The 12,562-nt window shown below is 40.3% G+C and overlaps 1 protein-coding gene across 1 annotated transcript in view; it reads right to left on the reverse strand.

The window, feature by feature from the left end:
- Nucleotides 1-12,562, reverse strand: part of FANCM (FA complementation group M) — an 80,596-nt gene that overhangs the window by 42,500 nt on the left and 25,534 nt on the right. The window contains exons 5-10 of the mRNA XM_075712276.1: nt 10,336-10,467; nt 9,417-9,549; nt 7,454-7,582; nt 6,826-6,927; nt 2,361-2,554; nt 1,519-1,725 (exon numbers count right to left, since the gene is read on the reverse strand). Coding sequence (XP_075568391.1) covers nt 1,519-1,725; nt 2,361-2,554; nt 6,826-6,927; nt 7,454-7,582; nt 9,417-9,549; nt 10,336-10,467 — 897 coding nt within the window. The remainder of the gene's footprint in view (nt 1-1,518; nt 1,726-2,360; nt 2,555-6,825; nt 6,928-7,453; nt 7,583-9,416; nt 9,550-10,335; nt 10,468-12,562) is intronic.

Genomic DNA, 12,562 nt, shown 5'->3' on the forward strand with positions numbered 1-12,562 from the left:
CCAATAAAATTTCTTCAAAAGCTTTGTAATTGAAGTGGTTTGATTTTTTAAAAAAGAAAAACAAATTCCCACAAATTAATACAAGACCATTAATTACTTAGCTGCAAGTTATGCGACGGGGAAGAATCTCCACATTAACAGATCTGGAAAGAGACTCAATCAAAAAAACCCAAACCAAACCATAACCCAAGCAAAAACAAACAAACAAAGCCAATACTGTTCAGCAATTAAATGTATTTCATGATCTCAAAACAAAAAAAGTTATATAAAATTACTATCCTACCTGGGGGAAGGTTCTGCTTCAAAGATTTCTGAGAAAATCTGAAGAACCCAGTAATCCAACTGCTTAAGAGAAACTCCATGGAATTTAAGGGACCATTTTAATATCCCATTACATAGCAGAGCTTTCAGTAGTAATCAGTCTTCATAAGAAGCATGAGGAAACATCTATTTACAAACACCATTCACTTTTATCACTTTTAACTCTCATCCCTTCAAAGCAGCTTTTTTCCCCTCAGGCAGGATTCGTTGGACCCCCATTTAGAATTAAATCCCTGCCACCTACAAATTTAAACCATGACATCATGACATGTCATGACATGACAAGCATGACATCAACTGGAATAAATGAAAGAATAGCAAGACTCTGAAATTTTGGGTTTACACAGATCTCAGACTTCCCTGTCATGAAACCCGATCCAACTCAGAACCAACCTCCCGAGTAAACAAAACCAGCGAAGAAGAAAATCAATTTTCAGCCAGAACAGTGAGTGCACCCTAAAAACGCCTCGCATCCCAACAGGGGTGGCAGGATGAAACTGAGAAGATGCAGGTTCGTGTTACTCTGCGACCAAGCTCACCAAGGAGCGACGTCGACAGGGGCTGCCCCGCCAGCTTCCTTGGCTCACGCCTAGCAACGGCGCGGCTGCGGGTGAGGCTGGGCGGCGTGCTGGTACAGCCAAGAGCGGTTCTCCCCGCTCCCGGCTTAGTTTTCCACTGGTACATTAGTTTCCCAAGGAGCAGCGTGCACTCAGAGACGATTAATTATACTCCGAGTTGAGCGCTGAGGTTCAGGAATTTAGCAAAAGTAGATTTCCACTTAAGCTGATCTCTTCAGACCTCACACGCAAGTCTGCTACCACTGAGCGCTCGTCTGCAAGCGCAGTGTCGTCAGCAGCTCCGAGCGAGGCACCTCCAGTCCTCCCGCTCTCAGAGCTCCATCCCCGTCTCCTCCACACGCCCTTCTGCACCCTTGGCAAAGACCCTCTATTTTCTGCGTTTCAGTTTATCAGTTACGAAATAAGCGCCATTTAGAACAAAGACTTGAAGCCCTTCACATTGAGAAAGTGCACATATTTTTAGAATATTGCGGGCTATTACACTTTCCTGCAGGGACAGCTAAAACGTTGCTGGGAGCGCTCAGGATTGCTGTGATTTTTAACGCACGCTATATAGGTTCCTGGAACAGCCTGAAGAAGTCACTTTGTTTTCCCAGCGAGAAGAAAGCTGCAGACTCACCCGTTCCTCCCGCCCTTCGGCGAGGATGACGACGATCCTGCCTTGCCGCCTGCGCCCCGTTCGGCCCATCCGCTGCACAAGGCGAATTGGACTTTTCTGAGCGTCGAAGCAGATGATGAGATCAACTTCTCCAATGTCTAAGCCTTCTTCCCCAACGCAGGTGGAGACCAGAGTGTTATACCCACCTTCACGAAAGCGTTTTACCACCTGAATAAATGATTAAAATTAGATTTAACAGGTTAGCCAGAAAGCCCCTTATACACACTCTGCCGGTTTTCTAGGTTCAGACAGAAGTTGAAAAAAAATTAATTTATATTTTAAAACTACAAAACTCAGTCTTTCTGAATTTGTGATCAAACACCACACGCTAATGTTATCAACATCAGCATATCAACTGTTCCATTCTAAAATAAAAGGAAAAAAAGCACACCTTATTCTGACTCCAACCATGGCATTCTTCTAAAATTGATCTTCCCCACTTGGCAATTACTTTTTTTTTTTAACTTTGCTAGATCAAAATTTAAGGATCTATCTTATTTTTTCTACCTACAAGAAAAAAGAATCCCCTAAGCAAGGATTTGAATATTTGCCCAGATTTTCAAATATATAAAAGTTAGCAGTTGTTAATATAACGTAAATACGTAAAGTATTTCTACTTACACATTCTGTTCAGTGAGTATAATTTTGGATACTCTGAAAGCAATTGAACCACATAGGAATTTACTAATGTCACTTTAAAGTTCAGTCACTGCCATACAATCTACATTGATACTCATGTAGTTATTTACACAATTAATGCTCTTTATCACTATTTCCTAATACAAGTCTCATCTTTTCTTTACCTCAAGTTGTTCCTTTTGTGTGAAGCCTTTTGTGCTCTTCCCTGTGGAGTGGCCGACAAACGTCATTACTCTAACAACTGGGCTGTGTCGGGAAAGCATTTCTGCAATTTCTTGCACGCTATCTCGAAACGATGAGAAGATCATCACTCTGGTATCCACAGCGTCCACAGATGTGCTTTCAGCCATGACTTGATCTGTTTAATTTCAAAAAGCCAGAAAAGCATCTTTATGTATGATTTTAAAATAATTACAAAAAAAAAAAAAAGTAAGGACAGGTCATCCCATAAGCTACACATTCACAGCTGTCATCTCACTTAATGGGAAGATTCTGTCCAAGTATACTGAATTTTGATTTTTTCAAAGAAATTTTCTTTAAAATAGATTTTATTTAAAAAAGCCCCAAACCCTAATAAATAATAAAATCCAGTAGAGAAAACTGACAATTAGGAGCCTCTCAGCCTACTTAAGCCAACCTCCCAGAAAATGCTCTGAGATATACCTGCTCAAACAATTCCTCTTTGGAATCAAAGCTTTTCAAAGAAAAGGGAAAAATAATTGCACTGACACACTTTCTTAGCAAGGAGCCTTTGACTAAAACCACGTTTCTTATGTTATACCATCACACATTTTGTCTTCTGGGTCCTCAACTTTTTTTTCTTTTTTGTCTTCTTTTTTTTATAACATATAAAGCTATCTGCCTTCATGAGTGCAAGCAAAAGCTATCTAAGCAACATGCAAGTCTTGAACAGTCAGCTTCTGTTTATCCTGCCCAAATACTAAACCAACATGCCATTACTGCATGCTACGAAGTAAAAACCTAGTATGTTAAAAAAGATAATCTCTAAAAGGATATAATGAAATACTGAAATTGGTACAGCTTGCATGCATTACCTAGACAGCTCTCAGATGAAATCAAATAGATTTCCAGGGATAAAGATCTCCTTTTTTACACAATTCTCCACAAAACATCTTTATATCTCATTAAAAGAAAGGTTAGACAATGAATTAAAATTCTCAAGACTGAATGTGTAAAAAGATGTTTCCCTGAACGTACGAAGAAGAGTCACTTGGCGCCTGACAACAGTTTCATGCTATGCCTGTAATTCGAGTATCAAGCTGTTTCTTGAAGTTAAAGCATTAAGTGTAACAGATAAGCATATGTATCTTTCTGACCAACTATCAGAAACTCTGTTTTAGTTTTTAGGTGTGCAAATCTACATGCAGAAATGCTTTCAGCAGCTTAAGTCAAAAAGGAGAAGCTGAAGCTAACCATTTTCCCCATTTCTTTTTGAGATGAGCCTTGAATTCACGGGTAGATTATGAAGATGGCTGCCTCCGGTCAAAACAGATTTCACTCTTGAGGCTGACAGCCAAGGAGGTTAGACAAGAGGATCTCCAGAGGTCCCTTCCAACTAGTCTAAATTATTCTATGATATGCTACTGCACTGTTTCAGTAAACTGCAGGTGATATGGGACGTCATCTGTCAAGTACAGAAACCAGTCCCCAGTAAAGGCCTAGAAATGAAATGGTGAATGCGATTCAGTATTTTTAGCTAGAAAACAGGCAATTGCAACACTGATATAATGTGTTCTGTATCATTTGCCATCCTGAGCAGACTGACAAGCTATACATTTCAGAGGAAGTGCAGGTTGGATATATCTTACTTACATGAGTTCATATTATTCTCCTCCACTAACTTTATTCTAAACAACATTATTCTATATCTATTTGTAGCATATTCTCATGACTTGAATAGCAATAACGCTCAGTAGCATCTGTCTCTGTACTGTAAAAACTGTTATACTGCTGCCATTACCTCCTTGACCTTATCCAAAACCAGACTTAGAAAATTCAAGACATTAGCAGCCCATAATCAACCTGACAAGTAATCCAGGTATGGAAGATTAGCCGCGAGTAGCTCATTGTGCTGAGCCAACATTTCTTAAAGGCTGGCCAGAATGCCATCTTGCACTTACCTAATTGCTGGTAACTGCATCGTGCAAAGCAGGGGCAATAGCTACGCGGTCAGGAAGCTCAGACTTACCCTGGCTGATCACTAGTGAGAAATGGTTCAGAGACTGCACAGGCAGCTTGGCACTACTGCCGCAGGCTCTCATACGAGAGGTTTCATTGCAAATGGAAGAAAAAGAGCTAGTGTTGTTCCTGATACGGCTAATGACTTAGGTTACCAATACTTTCCTTTTCTGTCTCAAATGTAGGGCTTTTCAAGGAAAATGTTTCGCGGAAGTAGTCATTTGTTTTAAAAATTACGCAGGCATGAACACCGTAAATTATGATTCAGAGTAGTTCAGTAATGCATAATTGGAACAAAGCAGAGTTAAGTGCAGGGGTTTTGTTTGCTTCTCTTTTTTTCCCCTAGAGATGCTACACACTTGCACGAGTTCCCGAAACAAATGCTGAATGTATTTTCCACTGCTCATGGAATGGTTTAGGATTTTATATCAGAGCCTTCTGGTGGAACAAAGATACCTGCGATTACATTTGAAATCTTAATAAGTACTCAGGTTTTTATTGACAGACTCATGACAAATTCTTGTCTGGAGGAGGGAGAAATCAGGACACGGGTGTGTACTCTACTCAGTCCAAAGCCAGAATTAAGGGTGTAGCTACTTGTCTACGTGTGAATTTAAGAGTTTACTTCCAAGAACCAGGGAGTAAGGGTAGAAATACAGGTTTGGGGCTATTGCTCAAAAGGTATCATCAGAGACGCTATGACACTGCCTCGCTATTTCTGTCAACTGCCCGCTGCGTTTGGGTTGGAGATGCATGAGCTTAGGAGGCACAAGCTGGAGCTTACTACATTGCCTAAGTTACTAGAATGCCTCCAACTTTGTGATCAGACTGCGTGTGGTGAAGTGCTTTCTAGCCCTGCGTTATACACAAAGATTTCAGGAGCAGTTGTTCGTACTTGCTTTAAAATTTAACTACCTGTATCTAGAGAACTGTGTTCAGAACACCGCTTCATATTCCCCATGGTCTTGCCTTGCCCCTTAGTTACGAGGATAAAGGAGGTTACAGGGTCAGGAGCAAGGAAGGACAGCCAGAAAACCTTACACACCTAGCTCAAGATATGACTAGATATGCTACCATACCTTGCCAATTATGCTATAAAAGTTTATGTATTTCTTCCTGCACAGTTACTGTAATTTTGTATTTATAACAGTGAAGACTTAAGGTTCATGCCTACTCACTTCTGAGGTTCATGAACACAGACACAAAACCAAAACATTTGTCTATTAATTAATTACCTGTTAGTAATATTAAGAGACGTGTCTGACCAAAATTGCAAGGAAAAACATATCTGAAGGGATTCATGTGACAGCAAAATCCATGCTATCAAAAGATGGGAGAGTATTAAATATGAAACTTAGTTAAAGTAACTCCAGTACAGAATACAGAATTTGAAAACAAAAGGCAATACCTTAGAAAGATACTGTTACAGGAAACAGGGCAGAGGCATGGAGGGAGGCAGGGAGGACAGAGAGAAGTATGGATGGAAAGGGAGGTGGGGGGGGAAGAAGAAAGGAATTTGATTAAATGCATTTGGACATACTATAAACTAAAAAAAAACCAAGAAATGAGGAAACTTAAAGTTGCCTAGACTGCTACTAGAAAGTAGCAGTCATTTAAAGTCTGTTCTGAGAATCAAGTATCTAAGATAGAAAGAAAAAAAAAAAAAAAAACCCAACCAAAATACACCACCAAAACTGAAGGGCAGGTCAGACATTATCAGAACTTCACAGAGCACAGAGATACAGACAGACAAGGAAAAAAAGTGAAAAAATTGCCAAAAAAAAAAAATTGTTACTGATGTCATCATTCCAAAAGCAACAACTGGATCAAGAAGCTGAGACTTCCTAAAACCAGAGATGTCTGAATGATTCAGAATATTTTGCTTTATAATCTCATGCTACTTGTATGATGTATTTTTGTTCTCCCTTTCAGTCAAGATAGAAAAGAATGAGAGAAAGATGAATGTAATTGAAGGTTTTAAACTTCAAATCCGTGCCTCAGAGTTTGTCATCTTAGCAACAGGCTGGATATCACAACTTTTATCCTTAAGCTCTGTAAGTACATTGCATCTAATTTTGCAGGAGGTAATGGCAGCGCTGCACTGAGAGATGGTTTCCAGAACAAATTCTGTGACTATGAAAATCATGAGACATAGTAGCACTAGGTATGAGCTTACTATCTCTGTTTTACTAACCTGGTGGAACAGAACATATCAAATTAATAATGATAGCTTACAGAATGTTTTTTCTTAAAGAAATTTTATGGTAATAGTTCTTCCAGAGAGGACTTTTCCACACAGAAGATATACAAACATAGAAGACAATAAAGAAGCACTTGAACAAATTAGGAAGTAAATCAGTAAGGTATTATTTGTGTTCATCCACAGGTTCAACTGTTCAGATACATTTTCTTTGAATTGTTGGTACTTACCAGAACATCCTTTTTTCCAGGATTTGAAGTGTTCTTTTACAATTTCCTCCAATTTCCTTAATTTTGGATGGCTGTAGATAAATTCCTTTTTCTTTTCAAACACTGAAAAGGAAGTAAAGCAATTAAAGACGTAAGCAGCCTGCACCAAGTATGAAGGTTTAGTGAACTTCATTGCCTCCCATTGTAATTCTCCAACTCAGATATACAATTCCTGACGCTAGGTCTAACTGCATTCACCTATACAAACAAATCAGTAAACTACTTACAGAAGCACATTTGTTAAACCCAGTTTTTGAGAAAGCGTTGTTACTTTTGTTACAGTCGCACTGTAAAAGACATATAGTCAAACAGTACTACTTTACCCTTTCATTTTAAATCAAATTAAAAACTTCAAACATAGAAAACTTGTTTGAAGGTAGCGAAAACCACCAAGAGAAGACAGATAGGTAGATAGATAGATAGGTAGGTAGGGAGATAAATAAAGTCTGGGGAAACCAATCTGGAATAAAGAATACTAGCCGAGTGTATGACAACAAATAGCTTCCTGCATCTACAAGCTATGCAGAGGTATCTACTGTTTCATTTAAACAGAGAGTAGATATTCTGTCCCTAAAAGGGAAATACTGACCTGTTTTACTCTTGCAAACGTTTCCATTCACTGAAGCCAGAGATGTGTCTGAAAACATGTCTCTAAGCTGCTGATATAGCTTCATGAAGTCCTCATTACGACCAAGTTCCGTTTTCGTACGGCTTAACCCTTTATAAAAAGTTGAAATACCTTAGTATTTAATCTCTGGAGTGAATATAATTTTTGCTGTCCAAAAGATAAGCTTTTCTCAGAAGTAACAAGCTCCTCGCAAGAGGTAAAAGATACATGTTAGCTTTAGAAAATGTATTAAAGATTGTTTGGCATCGGTATTTTCTCGGGAAAGATGCCATTATAGGATTTAAACATGAAAAACATATGTATAAACAAAAGCCTTGCCCTGTGGGTAAACTGTAAAGTTTTACATCAACCACTTAGCAGCAGCAAAGTCATCCAATCCAGAAGCGATGAGGCTGGTGAGGCACTGGCACAGGTTGCCCCATCCCTGGAGGTGTTCAAGGCCAGGCTGGAGGGGGCTCCGAGCAACCCAACCCAGCGACAGCCGCCCCTGCCCACGGCAGGGGGTTGGAACGAGAGCATCTGGAAAGGTCCCCTGCAACCCAAACCATTCTGTGATTCTATGAAGTGCTGCCAGATACTCAAAGAGAAGGGAACCTAGACAAAAACGCTAGAATTAACGAGTTTCTTGAATGATTTTATGTCGATGTTGAAAATAATTTCATTCTACTCAAACTAGAAATCAAACTTAGCAGAATCAGTACAGACCTATTTATTAGAACTACTTTCCATCAGTCACCTTTCAGGCAGTTGGACTAGATGATTGTTGTAGGACCCTTCCAACTGAAATATTCTATTCTATTCAAATATTCCATTCTATTTAAATATTCTATTCTACTCAATAGCAGAGAGGGATTTAAGGAATCTGAGAAACTGGGAAACACATGAAATGCTCTCTGGTGCCTAGGTCTAACAGCAGCACTATACCATCAGAAATGTAAAAATCTGCACGTGCAAAAGTATTAAATTGCAAAAAAGTCAAAAGCATAAAATTAATGAGAACTTCTTAGCACATGCATATTATAAAAATACATTCTATAATACGAAGCAAGCTCTGTATGCTTTTGGTTCAGACATAGAACAAAGCAGTGTCATTTTAATCAAGCAGCGCTGTAGGTGAAGTAGGTTTTGTAAGTTACCACAGAGTTACACAGCTAAACGTAAACCAAAATGAAGTCAGAAAACCCCAGAGCCACACCATGGGGTAATCTGAACAGCTGGAACCTTCCCCTCCCACATCCAGTGTTTAGAAGACACTTGCTGTTGGACTGACATTGCCAAGTTGATTTTCCCCCTCAAAAAAAGATGTGAGTACCAAACCAGGTCTTCCAGATAGCAATGACAACCCAGCAGGTTTAAACATGACCGTGGAGAGTTGCAAAAGATTCACAATAGCCAGTGATAGAATTAGGAAAATAAACTGAGGCCAGAAAAGGCCTCTATTCTATTCTAAAAACTTTCTATTTTGCTTAGTGAGAATGGAAGATATTGCACAGCTGAGACAGAAATTCTACTGCGATGTGTCCAAATCTGCAATTTCTGGCAAGGACACTTATAAGTCAAGCATACATGAGTTTTGCTATAGGGTGAGGAAGTGCTTTACAAGACCAAACATTTTCTTAATTTAAATTGTTTAATGGTTATTCTGTATCTCCAAAGATATTACTGCCACTTACTCTGAGTTCTGTTTGTGCTTTATTTTTTTCAGAACTGCTGCCACATAAACACATTTGCTTTCCCAAATAGACTCTATCTTTAACATTGTGCTAACATATTTCCAGTAGGGATGAAGGGGAACAAAATACCAATTACATTTGCAACCCATTCATTATATAAGCTGCTTTGTGCAAAACTAGCCATAGAGATGAGGTAAATTAAATGAGAAGGAGAGGAGACAAAGGAAAGGATGTTCCTGAAGATGTTTCACCTTTTGATCCATCCATAATTCCACAAAGGTAGATAAATAATGACCGTAGTCCCATTTGCAGCAGCAGCTCATAGCCATGATATAAACTGATACAAAGTGCAAAATCTCCTTCAATTACGCCTTGATGTATTCCCTGTGAAACCAAAACAGACGCATCATTAAATTAGAAGTCGATAAGCAGCAGGAATCATACTGCAATTCTTATGACAAACATAAGATTGACATTTGAGAAATGGAGCCCAAGCACAAACTAATGCACAGCGAGTAGCCTGTCTATCAAAACCTTCAGGAAACAGGTTGCACAAGTCTTAATGATCAGTGGAGGCAATCTTTTTCCACCATCAAAACGATCTCCAAATACCTGCATTACCTTCCAAGATTAGCTCGTTACTTTCTGCTGCAGCAACACTCAAAATCTGACAGCTGAACTGTCTGTCAGTATTTGGCAAACCAAGAGATTTCTGGCACATCTACCCAGGCTACAAAATTTAAGTCAGAAAAGTTGTCTTGCCTACTGTGAAGTGTACTTCCCAATGTTCTTTTTAAGGTACACAGTCTTTTTTGGGTTTTAGGTAATATTCTTTTTCAAGTTTGTACAATTTGAACACTCCATGACAATTGACAGAAAAATAGGAGCAGTAGTGTAGTTCCGAGGGGAAAATGTAAACTTGGCAGACAGTAATTACAATCTAAGTTCTCAAACCAATTTCAGTTTGGAAATGAAGTTCTGCCTCTTTTCCTTAATTTTACTATATGAGCATCAAGAAACGTGGAACAAGTAGGCATATTTTATTCCAGGGCAAAATATAAATGTTACAAAGGAAATCTAACTTAAAATTTATCAGGAAACTTTGTACGCTATGGAGCATTACTATTTATTCACTACTTTAATAATGTGAAATAAATAAAAAACATTTACCGCATTTTGTGAAGACGGGTTTTTTCTATGTTGATCCCTTGCTAGAATTATCTGGTACTTTGTAAGGCTGGGAATGTCCCGCCTTGCTAAAACTCCTATTTTAATCAGGCGTCCAGCAAATGTTTCTAGCACCTGCGAACAAAACACAGACATACACAAGAGATGTGAAGGTACGTATATTTTGCCCTTTAAAGTAGTTTTATTGTTACAGGCCTTACACAACAGAACACAAGCATATCGTTTATTTTATTCAAAACATAGAATTTTTTCAAAAAAGACTGTACTGATTTCTGAATAATTTGTTACTGTGCCAGATGACAGCCTGGTGCTCTGCCTCACCGCCAGGTTCTGCGCTATCAGGATGTTTCTAGGCTAGCTTTCAAAATTTTTTCTAAGACGAGCAGAATTTTTATAACTTGGTTCTCCAAGGATTTGTGCCCTCCACCCTATAGACAAACAGCCTCCCGCCACCAAGATAACCCCGTATCCATCAAATAACGGAGAAGTGGAAACACGCACGGTGCTTTTGCAGTCGCACAAGAAGAGGGAAGGAGCCAGGACGGGTCGCCGCTACTCAGCTCATGCTGCAGCTCCCTCTCTTACTGCCAACCCTAACTTCAACGGCGTTTCAGTCTCTCTGAGGAAAACTTGTATCGCTCTTTGAGAAGTCTGAAGCCCCACAAGCGGACGACTAACCCACAGGTTAGAAAGCTGTGTGTGGAAGGGATGGGAGGCAGGAGACGCGAGCGGAGAGGAACAAGTGCCCGGCAGATGGGCCCGGCACAGCAGCGTGCCCCATTTCCTTTGGAAGCCATGCCAAAAGACAATTTGTTTTTATACATCACATGTACCTGCTTTCCACATCAGTGAAACAAGGGAACTGACCTGCACTAATTCATCTTAATCCTGTTTTTCCTCTTTATTTCTCAGCCTTAGGTGGTCAGGATTTTTTTCATAGACTTAGTTTTGCATGAGCGCTAACTCTGTAATAATTGGAGTAATCAGATTTGTTCTACAGAAATTACAATCTGTTGGCCCACTTGGCTAGTAGCACCAAAAACATCTTAGCACACACTAATGAGCTTCTCCAAAGGCAGTCTTGGCTTAGTTTGACAGCAGGTAGTTCCTGATAGCTGCTTACACGCATACAGCGTTTCCCAAGCTTCCCGGGCATTTTCACACCGGTTCAGCTGAACTGCGCCAAGAAGGCTACAGCATAACAAATGCCCAATCCCTTTATTGCTGTTCTTTCAGCCCACTGAAAATCAAGTCCAACTGAAGCAATAAAAACAGGCCTAACTTTCAGGTCCCAAACAATACTGATCTAAGTCTGTCTTCAGCTTGCAAAGACAAAATGCCCAAACAGGAAAAGAAAGTCAGTTGTAAAAGTGCAACGCACGTTTATACACCAAGTAACAGCACTGTACTTGTCTTCCTCACATGTTTAGTGTATGCTGGGTTTTTAGAGCCTGTCAGGATGCACAAGTATTATTAACAACCACACTCAGTGGTTGCACCGTCAATGCAGTGGTGGCTTAGTTTAACTTCTCTCTGCTTTCTTCGATTATTTTTATAGTTTGGTAGTCCTTTAGCTTCTTACTCTGTGTACAGTGCCTATATGGCACTAAGTGGCAAATCCTGAGAAAAGGGGTGGGAATAATTGCCGTTGTCAACTACAGCACCATTAATCCCCCCCCCAAAGAATCAAAAATGCAAAGAGAACTTTGGAAGGGTGAATGAGCACTTGTGAAAGCGCCAGCCAAACTGAGGAAACAATGTGCTGGGGAATTTCCACGCTGCCCACTCCATGCCTGCAGGTCTTTCAAAAACAGCTAGCTGGAGTCAGCAGGCTAAGCAGATTATAACAGATAAAGGCTGCTGAGAAATAATAGAAACAAAGCCTCAATTCTGAACGCTCTGGTGCATCTTAGGTTGCTCCTCTTCCCTACTCCGGGCCCTCAGACTGGGACACCACGTCTCGGGCAGCTTGCTGCTTCTGCTCAGACGAACCCAGCTTGGCTCATCCGCTCCCGGCTGGAGGGGGAACGCGCGGTGCCCACAGGAGCAGCTCAGAAGGCAGGACGGTGCTGAGGAGCACTGCGCACTCCGTGTCTCCTGGGGGAGCCGATGCCAGGCCTGCCGCGCAGACTGAACGCCCAGGCACCTCCAAGCTCCATCTTGGGGGTTCCCTTTACCTGCAGGGAGCTGGGGTCCGAAGAGCACCCAG

This window comes from Pelecanus crispus, chromosome 6 (genome assembly GCF_030463565.1).
Source record: "Pelecanus crispus isolate bPelCri1 chromosome 6, bPelCri1.pri, whole genome shotgun sequence".
NCBI classification, from domain to species: domain Eukaryota; kingdom Metazoa; phylum Chordata; class Aves; order Pelecaniformes; family Pelecanidae; genus Pelecanus; species Pelecanus crispus.